This window comes from Melanostigma gelatinosum (assembly GCF_949748355.1).
Source record: "Melanostigma gelatinosum genome assembly, chromosome: 14".
In the NCBI taxonomy this organism is placed as follows: Eukaryota; Metazoa; Chordata; class Actinopteri; order Perciformes; family Zoarcidae; genus Melanostigma; species Melanostigma gelatinosum.
Window position 1 is genome coordinate 9,925,877 of NC_136647.1, and position 18,092 is coordinate 9,943,968.

Here is an 18,092-nt window from a genome sequence, read left to right on the forward strand (position 1 = left end):
AAAGTATACAGAGTAGTTGAAATCTGCACAACCATGAACTTCTACAGCAGTAAAATGCATCATACACTAATGCACCAGTAAAACATCATATACAATAGTAAAAGTGGGTTATTGCTGAATACTTCTCCCACCACTGTAATTAACTAACTGGGTGAACATGACATATAAAGTAATACAAGGCTAGTGCATGACTGGTGACAAGCGTATCAAAAGATACAATTTTGGTATAGCCATCATAAGAATAGAGTCAATAATGTCACACAAAAAGATTTCGGGCTCGTTTTTTTAGTTCTTAGGTTTATTTATCTCCACTATTTGACACACAAAGTGATTCAAGAACAATATTAACATCACACACATCACAGTATTCCAACACAGCAGTGACTGATTCCCCCCGCTGCTAACCCCACATATTGGTCCACATTATGTCAATAGATACCATCTCATCTCCTGTGGGGCGGGCTGGGGGAATCAGGAGGGGGGTGGGGGTGACACACACACAAGCATCACATAATATCGACAGCTTCACACAACTGAATACATTTATTACTGCATGTAGTTTAAAGATAATGTTATACTGAGAATAGACACACAAGATGTTCTCTGATTAGAGGCGTGTGAACAGAAACGTTAAGATGAATCCTGGTGAGGGTCTACACACCTCTGCTGGAGCTACAAGCACTATGCACTCTTGGACAGTCGCTCAAAAGATCAACTTAAATCTGAAAAGTCAACGTCTTCACACTGTTTGTCTTAGTCTCTTGTCCCTTAATGGATATGTCGATGCCACTAATAAATCAGTTGGTCTAACTGTCAGGCAGGATGTTAGTTTAGCGCTTTGAGGATGAGCCAATACTGCATTTTTGCCAGAAGCGAAACACCGACACACACAAACACATACACCTCCCTGGTTGGGAGTGGCTCCAGATTTATCATGTGTGGGAGAAAGTGAGACAGAATCCTGACTGATTATCATGATCTACTGTCAACGTTGTTTAGCTTCTGACGTCCTAGTTTTGATTTGTTCGGTTGTATAGAAATAAAAACAAGCCTGTTCCCGTTAGTATGTTAGTTTCCCATTATGTTTTTCAATACACTTCTAATCATGTAATTTATATGAACTCTGACATCACTAAAGTATAGTAGACAGCGCAGGCCTGTGATTGATGGAGGAGTGAGGGGGGAACAGCCGAGCAGATATAAGACTATAACTAGACCACAGTGTAATGTGGCGGATGTTTAGTAGGCGTGATTTGCCACGTAGAGGGATTTTCCCGCGGCGGTACCGCTGCCAGAAGACTCATACTTGCCGAGCGCAGCCAGACCGTTTGCCTGAAGAAAAGACGAAAAAAAAGGGTCTGTTAACAACATCGCACAGAGGGAGTTTCGGTAACATTCTCACGGTTCGCGGTTTTGTCGGACCTCTGCGCGTTTGATGAACTCCTCGGCGGCGGCCTTCTCGTTGTTCAGCTCTCCTCTCCATGCGTTCAGGGCGGAGGCCTGCAGGGCGCGGCCGTAGGAGAAAGTCAGCGCCCAGGGCTTGGCGAGTGGACAGTTGTTGATGGCGTTGAGGTTCATGCTGGCCTCTTCTTCAGACTGGCCACCTGACAAGAATGTCACTCCTGAGAAAAAAACCAGAAACACGCAAATACAGACATTATTTATCTTCTCAAACCTGATTTCATACACTGAAGCCTTCAAATGCTATAAATGGAAATGATCTGGCCTTCTTAATATCAGCGGGTGGAACAGATTATGTATCTTGATGTATAACAATGCATCCTCTTACAATACATCCGAATAATTTCTGATGTCATTTTCCAGAAAGTACTGTATTGTAATTTGGCACTAACTATATGTAAAATGGAGGCAGCACTCGACTAGTACGCATCCAATTAATTCATTCCAATTATACGCTAAGCTAACACACCCTGAAGTCATAGCACAGCAGGTCAGTTATACAAGCAAGCATACAATTAAATTAATACAGAACAATTCCCAGCAATAAATGAGTAATGAATAAATATTTACTTTAATTAAACTGTTTAAATGGAGGTAATGCAGCTAAATTAAACACTGACTAAAATATAATAAGTCTTAAACGTCTCTCTATTTCACTTCAAATCTGTATCAAATCACAGAATCACTTCCAGTAAAATAAATGCGAAAATTATTCAGAAATAATAAAAATAAAGAATTTACACAATACATTATTTATACTACAGCAGCAAGTGTATTTTTAGAATAATAAATGAGTAGGTTTGAGGTCCGTCTCTGACCCGTGACAGCAGGAGGAACGGTGCGGCGCAGGGCGGTGACGGTAGCCATCGCGATTTCCTCGCTGCTGTACTTGGTGGAGCAAGCATGTCCAGGTGTGACCATGTTGGGTTTCAGCAGAGTCCCTTCCAGGTACACATGGTGGTCTGACAGGGCCTTGTACACTGCAGCTAGGACCTAGCAGCAGGAGAGAGACGCTTGTATGTCAAACAGAAACTTTACGGGACGTTTACACTGGTTTGTGTCATATAGTCTTCAGTAAATTCACCTTCTCACTGACGTACTGGCAACGCTTCAGGTCATGTTCTCCATCAGGAAGGATCTCAGGCTCCACAATAGGAACAATACCATTCTAGGAGACATTGCAAAGTATACGTTGAAGGCAAACTCTCATATTAGATATGGATCATATCCAAGAGTTTGTTATAATGTTCAAAAGTGTGTCCCATATTTAATAAAAATGAAATATCTTTAACATTACCAAACAAAAGCCTCCCACCAACCTGCTGGCAGATGCTGGCATATCGTGCCAGAACATTAGCGTTCTCTAGGATGGCCAGCTCGGAGGGCGTGGTGTCGCTGATCTTTAGCACGCTGCGCCACTTGGCGAAGTCCGCGCCGTCCTTCTTGTACTGCGCACAGCGCTCAGACAGCCCGTCCAAACCTGCACTCCAACACACACACACACACACAGAACCGTCCGTCAGAAACACGGCATTGGGTTTTTGGTAAAGTGTGTGATGCTTTGAGAGCGTGTGTTGCTAATGTCACACCTACCCTGAGTGGTGGTCTCTCCATCTGTTCCAGCGAGGGGCACAACACCTTTGTCCACCTGTACGGAGGGAAGCAGACATTGTTTAAAAATAATGTTGTACATGTGATATGTATCACAATTAAAAAACTCAAGGGAACCATTTTTTTCTTCTATAATATGACCGAGTACATCATGCAGAGCATCTGATACAAATACCCTCTCAACTAAACACAACTTTCCTGAACGTTAGTCCTCTTTCACCCAGTTTTTCCCGATCTGCGAGTGTGTCTGTGTGTGTGTCTAAACACGCTGACGAGAAGTCTGTGTTTTCATATACACGTAGGAGTCTTTCTAGTTTTACCAGCCAAACAAATTATGACGTTTTTGACTGCTGAACTGAAATACTTGGCTGCAGTATAATATCTTAGCCGTGGCTGTGGGGACATTCAGAGGCAAAGCAAACAGTCAATAAAAGAAGGCAGAGCTTCAAAGACTCAAGTAAAGAGGTCTACTCTGGAGGTTTCATGGAGAGTTGTATACCTTGATGCCAACAACCATGTCCCGGTCACGGATGAGCTGGGAGAAGTTAGTGCCATCGTCTGTGTTCTGGTAGAGGGTTTCGTGGAAGAAGATGACGCCTCCGATGCAGTTGTCGATGCGCTGGTCAGCTGTGAAGAGCAGCTGGCGGTAGCGACGCCTGTTCTCCTCTGTGTTCTCAACCCCGATGGGGTTCAAACGTTTCCCCATGCTGCCTGTAAGCAACACACACACACACACACACAGGTCATGACTTGGACTGGATGAACAGTAGAAGATCAGGACTGGTGATTTGGTGACACTTGCATCTATCTATGCATCATATTGTTCCTCTTGTGTGATGAACTTCACAAGAAAGATCTTTGGTGATGTTGTTATTCTGCAAATCACACACACACACACACACACACACACACACACACACACACACACACACACACACACACACACACACACACACACACACACACACACACACACACACACACACACACACACACACACTCATGCGTACCGGTGGATTCATCGGCTGCGAGGATGCCTTTTCCTGGCGCGACTATCCTCTCTGCGATGTCCTGAAGCTCCTTCTTCTGCTCAGGAGTCAGTGCGGGATACTGGTGAGTCATGGTGGCTGAAACAGAGAGAGAAGCCATGAAGAGGTCACATTGTTTCCACATGGAAGACTGCCCAGCGCCGGCCTCATTGTTTCCTCTTTGATAAACTCCCCATCAGAATGGCTTACTGTTTTTTGCGATTTTGTGGGATATTACAAAGCTGGTCTTGGCGGCTGCATCCCTGGATGTGTGAAGCTTGTTAAAAAATCCTTGTTGTTTTTTCAGTTTAGCTAGCAAAGCCTCAGACGTCTGTACCCGCTCTGCATCAGTCAAGTTTTGGTATTTATCAGCGTGTTTCGTCTCGTAATGGCGATTCAAATTGTAGTCCTTCAACGATGCGACTTGTTCACCACAAACCAAGCACACGGCTTTACCTTTGACTTCAGTAAAGAAATATTTTAAAGTCCATGTTTTGTTAAAAACTCTACACTCTGTGTCAATCTTTCTTTTTTTAACACAGGCTGACATTTTTAAGGGAAACGGCTAACACATCTCCCGTAAACTCAGTTCGCCAACACATTGCAGTGACGCTGCACCTTCACTAACTTACGTGAATTGAGAAAAAAAAAAATTCGCCTTCAAAATAAAAGCACTGCAGCACTATGCTGTGCATTTATTTACATTTTATTCCTAATTTCCCAAGGACCTCCCGCGGGCCGCACGGCAACAGCCCGCGGGCTACAATGGGGGGGGGGGGGGGGGTACACTGCCCAGGTCTGCTCTGTTGTCTATCTCGCTGCAGCTCTTTTTAATAAGGGCGGGAGGATGGGTGAAAGGACAAAAGTCCTACAAGATGGCACTTCAAGTCACCCAATCCGACATGTGTGTGTGAGTCGTGATTAAAAACCAATGAGTATGAGCAGAAGATGTGCTTCCTGATTCCTGCGAGTAAATAAGAGTTAGATAAAAATATAAAGAAACTGAAAAATATTCTCTTTGATCTGTTGTCTGGCCACATTGGCAGCAGCAGCAGCAGCAGCGTTATCACGACGTACTAACATGCACACAAGCGCTTCAAACCAGTTTATTTAGTTCTGTATTCCCATCTGCACTCTGCCGTAAATAAGCAGTTACGTAACCCCATCCCCCATTAGGAGCACAGAGAGGGAGTGATTGTGCAACGGGGCTGCTATATATTCTGCTGACAGTCCTCATTGTAGCAGCAGGACTGCATGCAGCACGGCTCGTTCCTCTCTCCTCAGCAACGCTCTACCGTTTCCTGTTCTCCCCTTCATGTCATCTTCCCTTTTATGTCTTTGCTTTGATGAACGCATGTCTTGTAATCACCCCCCCCCCCCCATCTAGATTTCCCTTTAAACCTCACGCTGTGCCCCACCGAGGCAGCCGACTGGACGCATACAAGATGAGCGTGCGTAGAGTTCGTAAATTCCCATTGTCGGCCACATTCCTGAAACGCATCACTCCCACTAATGCCGGCTCTGCAAGGAAACAAGCTGTGACTTCCCTCTCTAGTCAGCCGCACCAAGCCCCGCCCAGCGAGCGACGTCACCGGTTATAGCTTTGTTCATCTCAAGGAATATTGGATCAGCTGTGGATGAATCTGTTCCATGGCTGGAAGCTACTCCTTGAGTGACAAACATCCTTTTAGGATAAATTGTATTGTCGTGTGAGGACACTGTATTTTACAATATAAAGCACACAACATATAAACTACGAGGAGGGTTTGGTGTGGCTCAACAATAAACTGATCACTGGAAGTCAAACTGAGGCAGGTTGGTCTTGGTAGGACACTGTCTGACATTCCCTAGATCCTTTGTGTTAATCCTCAGCTTAAAGCTGTGAGATAACAACCTTTAAAGCATGCACACACACAGACACAGGCCTCTCGCTGCTGATAGTGAAATTCTACATGCAGGTGAAATGACAGAGGTCAGGCCTGCTAGGGGACAATACGTCCCCTGAGTGGAAAAGTTAGACCAGGAGTATAAAGTGCACGTAGACCTCTCCAGTGAACAATAGAGGCTATTTACACTTGAGAAAGGCCAACCCGAAGGCAAGGGCATGTGTTTGTGTGTGCACATCCCTGTACCACTGCCGGCCAGACAAAATTCATGCTCAGCAAATACCTTGTTGTCTTTTGTGAAGCACCTGCGTGCTTCGACAATAGATTTCCCCCGACTTTAGGTCAAGTGTGGTCGGTTTCCGCTCAGCAAACATCGCAAAGCGATTCGCAAGGCAACGTGAAATCTACATTTTATGCAATGCTAAGTCAAACACCAAAGGAAATTTACCAAATATGCTTTAAAACAAAACAAGAAAGTCCTCTTTTCAATTGGAAAAATTAAGGCTGGAAATGTCTTTTATATTGCCTGAAGGCATGGAAAGAAGACCTTGAAGCACAATGCCCTGCTGTGTGCATGTGACCTACCTCTGATATATGATCAGCCTGGAGCAGGGTTGGTGGCAAAACACTGGTTTACAAAATGTTTATAGACTGTGTATAGTACGTTTCTACTTCTGAGCACATTCTGTCATCTAGAATTATTCTTATTCTTTTCCAAATATTCATATCAGTAAATATTTAATATATTGATTAAATATGTGTTGTCTCGTATTGATGAATCCTCTGCTGTAGCCAACACATCCTGGAAATGAATGAGGTATATGATTCAAGTTTAAAAACTTTCAATTATTTCTGATGGACTATTAAGACAAGGGAAGCAATGGAATGTTTCCAGTTGCTCGAGGGCACTTCAGCCATTGGTCATTAAAAAAAAAATAATGCAGTTTTAATAGGATGACATTTGAGAAAACGATAGACAGCTGGAGATTAGTATTCAGTTGTCTTTACTGTCCCTCCATCGTGTACTCCAGCCTGTTGCACCGTGTTCGGCCTCACCGGCACCACTTCTGCACTGCGACACCAAGATGCAACAGCCGACTCCCCACTGTGGCGTCATGAAAAAAAAAACCCTCAAGACTGTTAGCAGCCAAACTCAGTGCACAACAATCGCACTGCAGATCAGACTTACAGTTACAGATTGCACGGAAAACTGACAGTTAAAGTCACATTTATACCTCGGATGCCTTTAACATCAGGGGAACCCATTAAACCCCAGGATGGTTGCGTCACACTAGCACAACTGATGCTGCATGCAGCCCACTTACCAAGCCAGGGTGTAGTGAGACACCACAAATATACGTAAATGACAAACTCACTCCAGAATCTACATCTATAGCGATCGTGCTGCAACAGGTGATGTTTTGAAGTATTGCTGCGGGCATGAAACTGCAATATATGTGAAGCTTGCACACGCTCCTGTGTTTCTATCCTCTGGCCTTGATCCAGCAGAGCTACCAGGAGCACTGTTTCCCATGCAGCTCAACAACCTGAGCCAGACGTCAAGGCTGCGTGCATTGCAGTACGCAGAGAGGGTGACAGTGGTGAAAATGTGCAGATTACACATGGTGACACCTTAAACACCGGTGAAATTAATTAATTTTTTTAATCTATAATTTGCATGACAAGTTGGACAATGTGATTAAAAAATATATTTTTATTTTCCTCCATATGATTACTAACATTAAATTATATTATAATAGATGTTATGTACACTATGTTCTTATGTTGTCCTGTCATTCATGCATGAACCTCCATTTTGTTTCTTTACTCTAGATCTCAAATGATTAGTCAATTAAACAATTAGCTGATTGACAGACAAATTATGAGCAACTATTAAGTTAAACGACAAATCATTTAAGCATAAGGGCTTAAATAATAAGTATTTTAGGCTTTTTTGATTGTAAACTGAATATCTGCATAATTTTATGGGCATTTTTTAAAGAAAATAATCCAAAGATTAATCGATGATGGAAATAATCATTAGATGCAGATGATTCATTATTATGCAGATTTTCCACAGCACAATGTATTCATGGTTTGGTCTATAAAATGCCCCTCATCTCAAGGCCAAGCCCACGTACTGAAACTGCTCATTTCGTCCTAAACACAAATATATAAACAGTGACCATTCACGCAACATAAATATAGACGTTTGAGTGTTATTATCATTATTATTATAAGAGGAAGTCCGCTGTTCCGAAGAGTTGACGTGTGACGACACAAACTGAGACCGAGCCCCGCCTCCCATCACATCACACCATGGAGGTCTACGTGCTCAGGGACAGATACACACCGACAGGCACAACGACAGTGCTGCCATCCGGATAAATAACCACAATATGCATTCATTAAACACGTGAAACATCTGGAGTGTTGATTTAAAACACAGGGCGGACGCAACAGGCCCAATCTTCATCCCTGAAGGTCATCATTGTTGTGCTCTTCCTGTTGCATATTTCGACGGTGGAGTGAAATACGCAACTTTCAATAAAACTACCAATAAGAGCGGAGACTGATATAGTTTACAGTCCAATGTGAGGATGCACGAGCCACAGGTGACGATCCTGACAGTTGCAATAAATGTAGATAAAGTTAGCTTTATGTTGTGACGTTAGAGCAGCATCACCCCCATCATCGTTATAATATATATATATATATATATATCTATATATATGAATAACACATGAAGGGTGTCTGAGGATCTTTTTATTTGGTTCTTACCTGCTGATGGGTGGGTGTCTGGGCGAAGAGAGAGCAGGTGAGCTGAGTGCGGAGGATGAAGAGCGGTCTCCTGTTTGACTGCTGCAGCGCAACGTGACCCTTTACGAAAGCCTCAAACCGGGGGGCGGAGCCTGTCATCGCTGCGTCACGTGACGGTCCAAAAGCTGAATAAGAGAACGCGCATGCGCCGGGTAAGCGTCATCACAGCTCAGTGCAATGGATGCAGCATGATTCTGCATCTTTGAAGGAAACTGGAAAAATATGTGAAACGTTTTTTAATCTACAGTTTGAAGATAAATGAAACAAAAATAAAATACAAGTTATAAGCCACTCAGTGTACCTCTAATTATCTAACCTATGAATATGTTGTTTTATAATTCCTGGGCAAAAATTCAAATGAACTCTTGAGAGGAATTGAGTTCAGTACTTTGTCGACCACATATTTCTACCTCCTGATGATCCAAATGGCTGCAAGTTTAAAAAAAGCTTTTACCAACTTCTGGCTTTGGAGACCACCCGCCTAATATTGATTTGTCAACCATCTATGCTCCATGGGAGAAAAAACTAATGACACCAATTTATTACAGAATGACAAAAGTGAAAAATACTGCAGTTTAATGTTAAAGCATTTATCAAGGTAAAATCAACAATAAATAATGACTTTATGTACTGTTGGATAGTTTAATGTGCTGTATAAAAAGGCCTCATATTTTATATCTTGATTAAAAAATATATATGAATAAAGCCTTAAATAAATGTAGGGAAGTAAAAAGTACAATGCTACCTTCTGAAATGTAGTGAAGTGAAAGTATACATTATAAATTGCACTAAAGCACACTTTAGTAAACGTTCACTGCAGGATACTGTACACAATGTCTTTTCTTCACCAAACATATGCAATGTTTCTGCAGAGACAATGTGGCATAACTGATAGCAAAAGTGAAGCAATGACTCTTTCTTCAAGCCATCTCACACGGACAGAAACATCCAAATCAGCAGGTCGCTGTTTAGTAAGAGTTTAATATCCCATCTGTGCTACATGGTAATTACAAAAATACAATGTACCATAACATATAACATCAAATAGCATCCATACACTTTATAAATATGATTATATAAATATGCATTTTTTGGTGACAGTAAAAAGCAAGCTCAGGATCATACATGTGAGGCATTCTGGGTACACATCAGGGCATACTTTACAAAATCATAACATAATCTGATGATCGGGTAAGTGCATGAAGGTGTGATTACTGGCTGGCTACGGCAGCCTTACACAATAGAAAACGTCCCGTGTCTATCAAAATGTTAACTGGAAGTAAACGGTACTGTTGTTCATACAGTCTTCGATCATATCTGTACAGACGGGTGCCATCTTGGAGTGAAAGTCAAGTCTTACCTGGGAGAACTGGCGAGTGCTCCCCCTGAGTTATGAATGATTCAAACGAACGCAGACGTTGAAGGCGTTCACATCTTTACCTGATGTTGTGATGCTTGCATGACTTTAGATAGTACAGGAGGAGAGACGATTCTGCTGCTACAGAATTTAGGCAGTAAAGGTCAAATTAGGGAGAGGTTATATCCCAGCACTAATAAAGGTACAGAATCACAGCATAATCACTTAGAAGACGTGGCAAGGAGTTTCTTTCATCCACTTCTGTCAAAAGTTTTATAATCATGCAACAAGAAAATAAAGGCAGAAGTTCATAAATAACTCATTTTGCTGAGGACTTTTGAATTGATTATTGTTACTTAACTACATAAAACTTGAAGAAAAAGAAAAGAAATCTGTGCATTGTCTTCAACCAGCATGACTTTTCCATGTGAGGTGAATTTGATAGCAAAGTATTAACAGGGCAGCCATGATCATCACAAGTTGAACCTGAAAGTACATGGACAACAGCAGGGCAATCTTTCTTGCACAACTGTTGAACAAATCCAGTAGGCTTGAAAAGGTGCTCATTGGAGAAAGGCAAATGAGTAAAAAATTTTAAAAAGTGTTCGTCACAAAAAACATAAAACCTACCAATACAAGAGCAAATGTTACTCCAAGAAATCATTCTATTCTAAACTATAGGTCAAATTAAATCATAATCAGCTGTTTTGGTTTTTACTAAATAAAACATTTGACATGGTGCCCCACACCTGTGTGTGAGGGTGAATAAGTGTGCAGAAAATACATACATGTAGGCCATTACTATTGAGGGTGTTGGAAACCATACTGTAAACTCCGTCACACAAACACTTCTCTACGTAAGCCTTTTTCCTGAGAAGGTTTTAGAGGGAGTGCCGGGCCGGGGAGCGGTGCAGCTGTGTGGGTTTGTGCGTCGGCATCCAGCTGTGTGTCCGGCGTGGACGGAGGGCTGAGGAAGGAGTCGTAGTCGAAACCTTTGAGAGGCTGCAGAGACAAAGTGAGGCCTCGTCGAGCTTTGGCAGCTCGGTCTGGTCTCTCTCTCAGCTCCAGAATCACCTGAACAGTGACAACAACAATAAAAAACACTTTGCTTTTCCTAAAATCCCAATCTGACTCATGTTTGAACAACCAAACTGGCTACATTCGTCGGCTACCTCCACAGGCTGGCACTGCAGTAGGGCGAGGTCAAAAGTTGTTCCACGGAAGAAGGTTTGGCGTTTGAAACGATCGAGGGTCCTCAGGCGGCGGGTCGGAGTTTTGCACAAAAGCTGGTCAGAGAAACGTAGGTGATGATATGATTTCAAACTCGCCAAACTGAATTAGTCGATACGAATGCATGTAATCAAATAGTCAGAAGTGCAGATTTTAATGTTTTGTAGCTATATGATTACACTTTGTGTAATTACCTCCGTTATTAACAAGGCCAGTGGGGAGCTGAGGCTGAGGGGTATTTCATAGGGAAAACTCCTCACTTTCCTCAGCATACTGCAGTGGTCTGGCTCTGGAGGCATGGGGAACTGAGGAGAGTTCGATCAATAATTTAGATTGTTTCCATTTGCAGAAGGCCAGATTTTAGACTTTTACATGGCAAAACATAAGGCTTCTAATGACTAGATTTAAGAAAACATATACCACTTTGAGTCCTTAAAACTGAATGTAAAATTACCTCACGACGAAAGCAACTAATATATTCTACACAACCTTCTTTCAGGGCAAAAATCAATAACAGCTGCGTCACTGAATGAAGGATTGTGAGTAATATCTGCTCATCGTGCAGGACATGCCGAGCCTACCGGCAACAAGAGCTCACCTTCCCAGCAACCAATGAAAAAAGCAGGATTCCCAGCGACCACCAATCGGCTGCATGGTTGTAGGGTCCGCCACTGAGCACCTCTGGGGCTGCAGAGCAGACAGAGCACGCTCACAGCACTGCATGTACTAGATTTTTGTACATTTATAATTGAATTTCCGAGTATAATTGATTAAAAATAATGCACAAAACATGAGTCTGTTAATATGGTCTCAGTTGGGGGATGTGGGGGATTATTTCTCACCCATATATTGGATGGTTCCACAAATGGTAAAAGCTCTTCCTCCTCTCTCCAGGCGACGGGACAAACCAAAGTCAGCTAAGCGGAGGTGTCCTAGAACAGACCATTTTAACCACATCATTATGCACACATGAGATTCTTCCTCCTGATGCAGTTACAACTGGTATAAAATGTATAAAAATTCACATCCTAATCAGATCTCATTAGCATATGCAATTGGGTGTAAAGGCCTTTCCCTCACAGATGTACTGTTTGCATTAATGTGAATTGAGATACAGATGTGCACAGTCAGGATGTTCTCTGGAAAGGTCGACTGCACACCAGAGCTATGCTGCTCTCTACCGGTTTTTACTCACCATTGTCTGTAAGCAGGATATTCTCCATCTACAAAAACAATGCCAAAATGACTAAATTAGACTCCCATTCATATTAACAAACGTACCAAATTCACTATGATCAGAAAAAGAATCTCGTAGCAGATATTCCTGAGCATTACACATCTTATTCAATTAGGTAATTAATTCTTATTCTACACACAAGGCTGGGCATTTTAATAATACAAAAATTAAAAGTCATAAAACGTAATCTGCAGCCTGAAACAGCAAATTAAAAAAATTGCAAAAAGCTACACAGGGAAAAACACACATATTGTATTGCATTGATATATTTCAATATAATTACACTTCAATCATTATTATACTTCATAAATGATCTCACATTTTCTTCCAAAGGTTGTGAATGACCTCCTTCTCTTACCTTCACGTCTCTGTGAATGATCCCAAAGTCGTGCAGGAAACCTGTGAAAAACCAACAAAGAAGAACAAAAATTAAAAACTCAACTAAAGAACTAAAGTGTTTCAAATCTGACACAGGCTTTTGACATGGCTTTGTTGCTGTGGGAGATCCTTTGAGAACTCCTCTCATTTTAATGAGTCCTCTTTTTATAATTACTTAAAATGAAATACGGTTCGATAGGGAAACCTTCCTGTAGTCACCTCTGATCTAATTGGGATATGTGAGGATAAAAGTGAGGTGGTTATGTATTATTATAGCGTACTCACCGAGTGCACATCCCAACTCTGCTGCAAACACTCGCACTGTGTCCTCTGGGAACTGACCAATCATCTGCCAGTAGGTGTACAGGTCTCCTGTGCTGCAGTAGTCACACACTGTGGTAGCAGAGACAGCATTTAAACAGGTTTCTGTGTCATGCAATGTGGTGTGTGAGGGGTTGTGAAGGTCAGCGGGATGTGGAGCACACACTGGTGAAATAAATCAGGAAAGAAGAGGGTAATTAGGAAGCAAGGACAGACTAAAACTATATTTCTCTACAAACCAAACAAAGGTGATTTACTGTAGTCAGTCTGCCAAGCACACAGTGTTAGAAAATAACGGCAAAAAGGTGGGTTGGAGGTGAACAGTGCATAGCTGTGCGGATGTACTTGTAATACAGGAGGATGGCTTTAAATAGTCCTGATTTGCTTCAAATATGCCCCACTTCTACATCCACGGCTAAATGATTCAGTGATGATTCACTGTTCAAGCAAGCAGGGGTGTCCTCTCTTTTGATTGTGACACATGTGTTCTTGCTGAGCTGCAGCAGCGTTCAACATCTGTTCCCGGGGCTAACTTTGCTCTCTTTTCACAGGCGGTGGGGGGTAGCAAGCAAACTGGGTCACACTTTCTGAGTCAGTGGCTGATTTGGGAAAAAGGGTAAATGCTCTGGAGGAGAGGAAAAGGGGGGCAGAGCAGACACCGGCAGTGGTAGATCGGTGGAGTAGGGGTCTGATGTATCTCGGCTAAAACAACCAGAATAAAAAGACTTTATGGGAATCTCCTTTTCTTTTGGTCATCTTATTCTAGGTGTCGGGTTGGGGATTGTGGAGAGGTTCTGGACAAGACTACCAGTGTTGAGGTGAGAAAAGGTGGAGTGAGGGGTTTTTGGGTAGTGGATCTGGGTAGGATCGGGGTCACTGGTCTCTGGCTGACTCACTAATGTAGAGGTGGCGCTGAGTCTGCCAGCAGTCCTGGAGGTCATGGACAAATGGGTGGCGAACCTGACGCTGTGGGCAAAAGTCCAAGATCAACCTGAAAAATCTCAACGATTTTTCTGTGATGTGACTTTAATTACAACTTCAGGTGTTGCTGGTGAAATTCAAAGACTAAAAATGTACATGTTTGGAATTTGATAATAAACTTAGACATTACAGATGCATCGTTTTTGAGGGTAGAGCGAATTAAAATACCTAAAAAGTATATCACCTCCTCAGACCAATTACAATGCGTCCCACAACATAAGCTTCAGTCTTACATGCATTTAATTTACACTGTAGTATGAATACCATCAGTGTTGATATAATTAATGAATTGGATATGTATTATAACATATTATCTGTATGAGATATGTTATGTTTCTTTTCACAAATCCAATACATTTAATGTTTTAGTTAGATCTTACTTCTGCAAAAGGTTAAAGACTGATTGCAAAAAGAAAGCTACCTTCCTGTAATCCTCACCTGATACTGGAAAGTACTGATTTATACCCCACATGTGATTGAATATAAACATAACTGCTTATCCTTTTGACAGCTGAGAGAGCCTATTTTACTTTTTACCTAGGATATAAGACAATAAATCACAAACATATCATTTGTAAATATTGATTCTTGTATGAAAAGTGGCGTTGCTTTGGTTGCTGTATTTGGATTAATGTCAGAAAAATTTCAAGATGCTGTTTTTTCTAAAATCCACAACTTGTTCCCAACACCCACCTGGACAATAACTTCTTCTTTTGACTGCTCCAACACCCCGAGTCGTAGAATCTCTGATTTAGGTATAACCTGTCAGACGTCAAAGATACTGAGATGAAATAAGACTACACAACACAGGGCTGCAAGGATTTTGACATGCAACAAAAATACTTGTTACATTATTATAGTTTACTGTTACAATTGCAGTGATTTGTATATTAAAAGCCTCGATGGCTACAGTTAAAATGACTTGTCCTGACTTGACGGTAATTTGGCAAATTAGTAAATTAGTAAGTCAAGAATTAAGTCAAACCCAACCTATCTCATACTGTCTATCTTTTAACTTATTTACATACTATTATCATGAATTGATAAACTGTATCAAGATAATTGATAAACTGTCTGTTCATTTGTGGCTTTGACCAATTCAATAAACACATTTAAAATGTGAGATTCAAGCAGAAGACTCACTTTGACAGCATACGTTTTCTGCTTGGTCTTGTCCTTCACTTTCAGAATGGGTCCAAACGAACCTTTGGCGATGTAACTCAACACCTGGTGGAGTGAAACACAGTGACAGAGGCAGAGAGAGAGATATACAAACACTAAGACAGAGCCATTATCCAATCGGATCAAGCCTTACATATCATTTGTGTCTATGTTGGACTCGAGGTCTACCTGAAAGTGTTCGTGCCCGGGCACAGTTCTGTGGGGGAATTCGGGCAGGAACATGGTAATGAACCCCGGCAGGCTCCACTCCGCTCTCAGCTTGCCCGGGCCGACTCCCGCCAGCCTGAGCACGTGCTCCGGGATGTCGGGGGCCTTGCCTTGGAGCATTCGATGCTGGCCCAGACGCAGGGCGGGTGGGGCCAGGCGACATAGGCCTGCTGGGATAGACAGACCCATGCTGGAGAGGAAGCCACGCCATCCAGATGAGAAGTCCTCATCTTCCTGCCCCTCAGCGGCCCTCTGTAGGGGAGACAAAGGAAGAGGAATGCACCGAGGAGCATTATAGTACAGATTAGGAGATGGTGCTGCAGGTGCAACACAACATTATGAATCATGTCAGTGAATATACTTTCTGGGAAGACATTCAAAAAAAAACATTCATGTAAATTTTATACCAAGATCTTAAGGGCCTCGCTAGCATTTCTGCATGTTTTAGCCAACTCCAGGCACTATTCACTTGTGTTTTATGCGATCAACACTTATCAAGGCAGGCATGCACGGCTAAAAGCAACTTTTTTCTTTTACTTGACCTTTTGGAAGTTCATAACCCATAAACTCATGAGCCAACAGTGCTGGTTTAAGCTGTGCAAGACAAAAGAATGGCCTTTTAAAAATACATTTATATTCACTGGGAAAGTAAGCATTGCTTCATATACACACAGCTGGGGAGCTGCTCAGTGCAAACACATCTCTTCTGCTGTTGGAATACAGTACGTCCAACTCTGTAGCTATTGGACATGCATGTATTCTGAATGACATACCAGTCACTGATTTTCTTTGCGTCTCAGAAATGCCAGTCACTGCATATGAAAGGTTAATGTTGGGGGATAAATATCAATCTCTACCTCCAACCAAAGATTGTTGATTACATTTGCATGATTATCAGTCTTATTTCACTTTGTGCCCGTGTGCAAATCCCCTAAAATGCATCGATGGAGCTGCAGAGGCCAACAGTGAATTCCACTTAACCAGTTTCCAGCTCTCATTTACGATTTAACAAGAGAGAGAAAAATAACAACGCTTGATTTACATCCAATCTGCAGTCACTCGGTCACACACACAAACCTTCTCCTCGGCTGCACAACATATCGGATGCTCTGTGGAGCAGCATGTGTGTAATCAACCACCCAGGATGTTCCTACCCGAGCCACATGCAATGACACATCTATAGTCACTCAGCAGAAATAACTGCAGTCAATGTGACATCTGCCTGACATCCGACCAGAGGCTGAGCAACGTTACGATTTAATTTGGACATTGTTTTGAGGCGTTTAATTGCAAATTGATGTCAGATGCCAATACCGGAAGCGTGAAGAAGTCTTCAAAGTAAAAGCGTAAAGATTAAAATGTGCTTTTGAAGATAACAGAAAGGATTATAAGGGGCAACATCAATCCCTTTAAACTACTCATTTATCACTAACTACGCAATTTCATTCGACTTTATTTCAATATACTGTGTTTAAACACAGCCGCCCAGGATTGGCACCGTCGTTGCTACCTGGGGATTTCAGGAGCCAAATAAACGTCATGAAAACAGGGGAATACCCCCCCCCCCCCCTCGCTCTCTTCGTGCGTCACACTTTAGCAACCAGGAATTTCACGCAACTCACCTTCTTGTTTTTACTACCATCGGCCCCCATCAGTGTGACAGGACAGCAGCACCGTGCGTACGTCTGCTCCTCATCCAGGCACCTCACGTTGAACTACGCGCCTGCCCGGCAACCTATCAACAGTTTTGTGCACAACACACACGACTGATTTAAGGGTCAGACGACGCCCAACTAGCACGTGATGTCAATCCGCAGTTCGGCGGGCTCTGCGGTGCAAAATGTGACAGATATGGTGACATAAAAACAAGTTAATCCCGAGTATGGGCAACGTCAGCGCAAATCCGCCCACATCGCCATCCAATGAGACCGCAACCTGGTGGAGTTCAGCTCCCCCTGCTGCTCTGTAATCAGAGCCGCAGACAGCTCTACATATAAATATCAATTTAGATTTACGTTTGCATCAATTGCATGGCAGACCTCATAGCACGATTTTATTGTTCTTGTTTGCAGAGAACAAACAAATGCATTAATACAACTATGAATGCATTGTGTAGTGATCGATCTTTAATCGACCTCTCCATTTAATTCTCCAGATCACTTGTAAAAATAAACCAGTGCATGCATATTTTTGCTGTCTGAACACGCTGATAAGAGCAGGCCCATGGGGCAACATTCAAGGTAAATTCATGCATGTTTGTAGCTCAAGCAGGGAGCCCAGGACGGTGGTGATTGAGGAGCTCCAAGAGAAGGTGATTTTACAGGATAGAGTCATGTGATGTTGGAAATGTACATAACTGGGTCCAGAAAACAGACAAACTAAAAACTAAATCC

At 42.4% G+C, this 18,092-nt stretch overlaps 2 protein-coding genes across 3 annotated transcripts; both read right to left on the minus strand.

Moving 5' to 3' along the window:
* Positions 1-288: 288 nt before the first annotated feature.
* On the minus strand, positions 289-8,861 carry aldocb (aldolase C, fructose-bisphosphate, b). Of its 2 annotated transcripts, none has more exons than XM_079283978.1 (9): positions 8,768-8,861; positions 4,083-4,199; positions 3,572-3,783; positions 3,055-3,109; positions 2,781-2,941; positions 2,546-2,629; positions 2,280-2,454; positions 1,423-1,622; positions 289-1,332 (listed from the first exon to the last, which is right to left on the minus strand). In XM_079283978.1, exons 2-9 carry the CDS (start codon positions 4,192-4,194, stop codon positions 1,240-1,242), a joined length of 1,092 nt encoding a protein of 363 aa, XP_079140104.1. In that variant the 5' UTR covers positions 4,195-4,199; positions 8,768-8,861; the 3' UTR covers positions 289-1,239. The 2 variants fall into 2 exon arrangements, with proteins under 2 accessions (XP_079140104.1, XP_079140103.1); XM_079283977.1 differs by lacking the exon at positions 8,768-8,861 and adding an exon at positions 4,311-4,677.
* Positions 8,862-9,789: 928 nt separating this feature from the next.
* rskrb (ribosomal protein S6 kinase related b) lies at positions 9,790-17,511 on the minus strand. The gene is made up of 13 exons (XM_079282835.1): positions 17,322-17,511; positions 15,661-15,951; positions 15,454-15,537; positions 15,004-15,072; positions 14,226-14,295; positions 13,294-13,401; positions 12,989-13,029; positions 12,589-12,616; positions 12,236-12,325; positions 11,992-12,080; positions 11,588-11,698; positions 11,336-11,449; positions 9,790-11,237 (listed from the first exon to the last, which is right to left on the minus strand). Exons 1-13 carry the CDS (start codon positions 17,349-17,351, stop codon positions 11,001-11,003), a joined length of 1,362 nt encoding a protein of 453 aa, XP_079138961.1. The 5' UTR covers positions 17,352-17,511; the 3' UTR covers positions 9,790-11,000.
* Positions 17,512-18,092: the final 581 nt, after the last annotated feature.

Bases quoted from the DNA above. Each gene is read 5' to 3' on its own strand.
- aldocb (XM_079283977.1), bottom strand. From the start codon at position 4,650: ATGTCAGCCTGTGTTAAAAAAAGAAAGATTGACACAGAGTGTAGAGTT. The intron at 4,200-4,310 runs GTAAGCCATTCT...TCTCTGTTTCAG, and splicing joins CCACAAAATCGCAAAAAACA to CCACCATGACTCACCAGTAT. The intron at 2,942-3,054 runs GTAGGTGTGACA...GTTGGAGTGCAG, and splicing joins TGGAGAGACCACCACTCAGG to GTTTGGACGGGCTGTCTGAG.
- rskrb (XM_079282835.1), bottom strand. From the start codon at position 17,351: ATGGGGGCCGATGGTAGTAAAAACAAGAAG. The intron at 13,030-13,293 runs GTGAGTACGCTA...GGTTTTTCACAG, and splicing joins AGAGTTGGGATGTGCACTCG to GTTTCCTGCACGACTTTGGG. The intron at 12,326-12,588 runs GTGAGTAAAAAC...GGTCTGTTCTAG, and splicing joins TATCCTGCTTACAGACAATG to GACACCTCCGCTTAGCTGAC.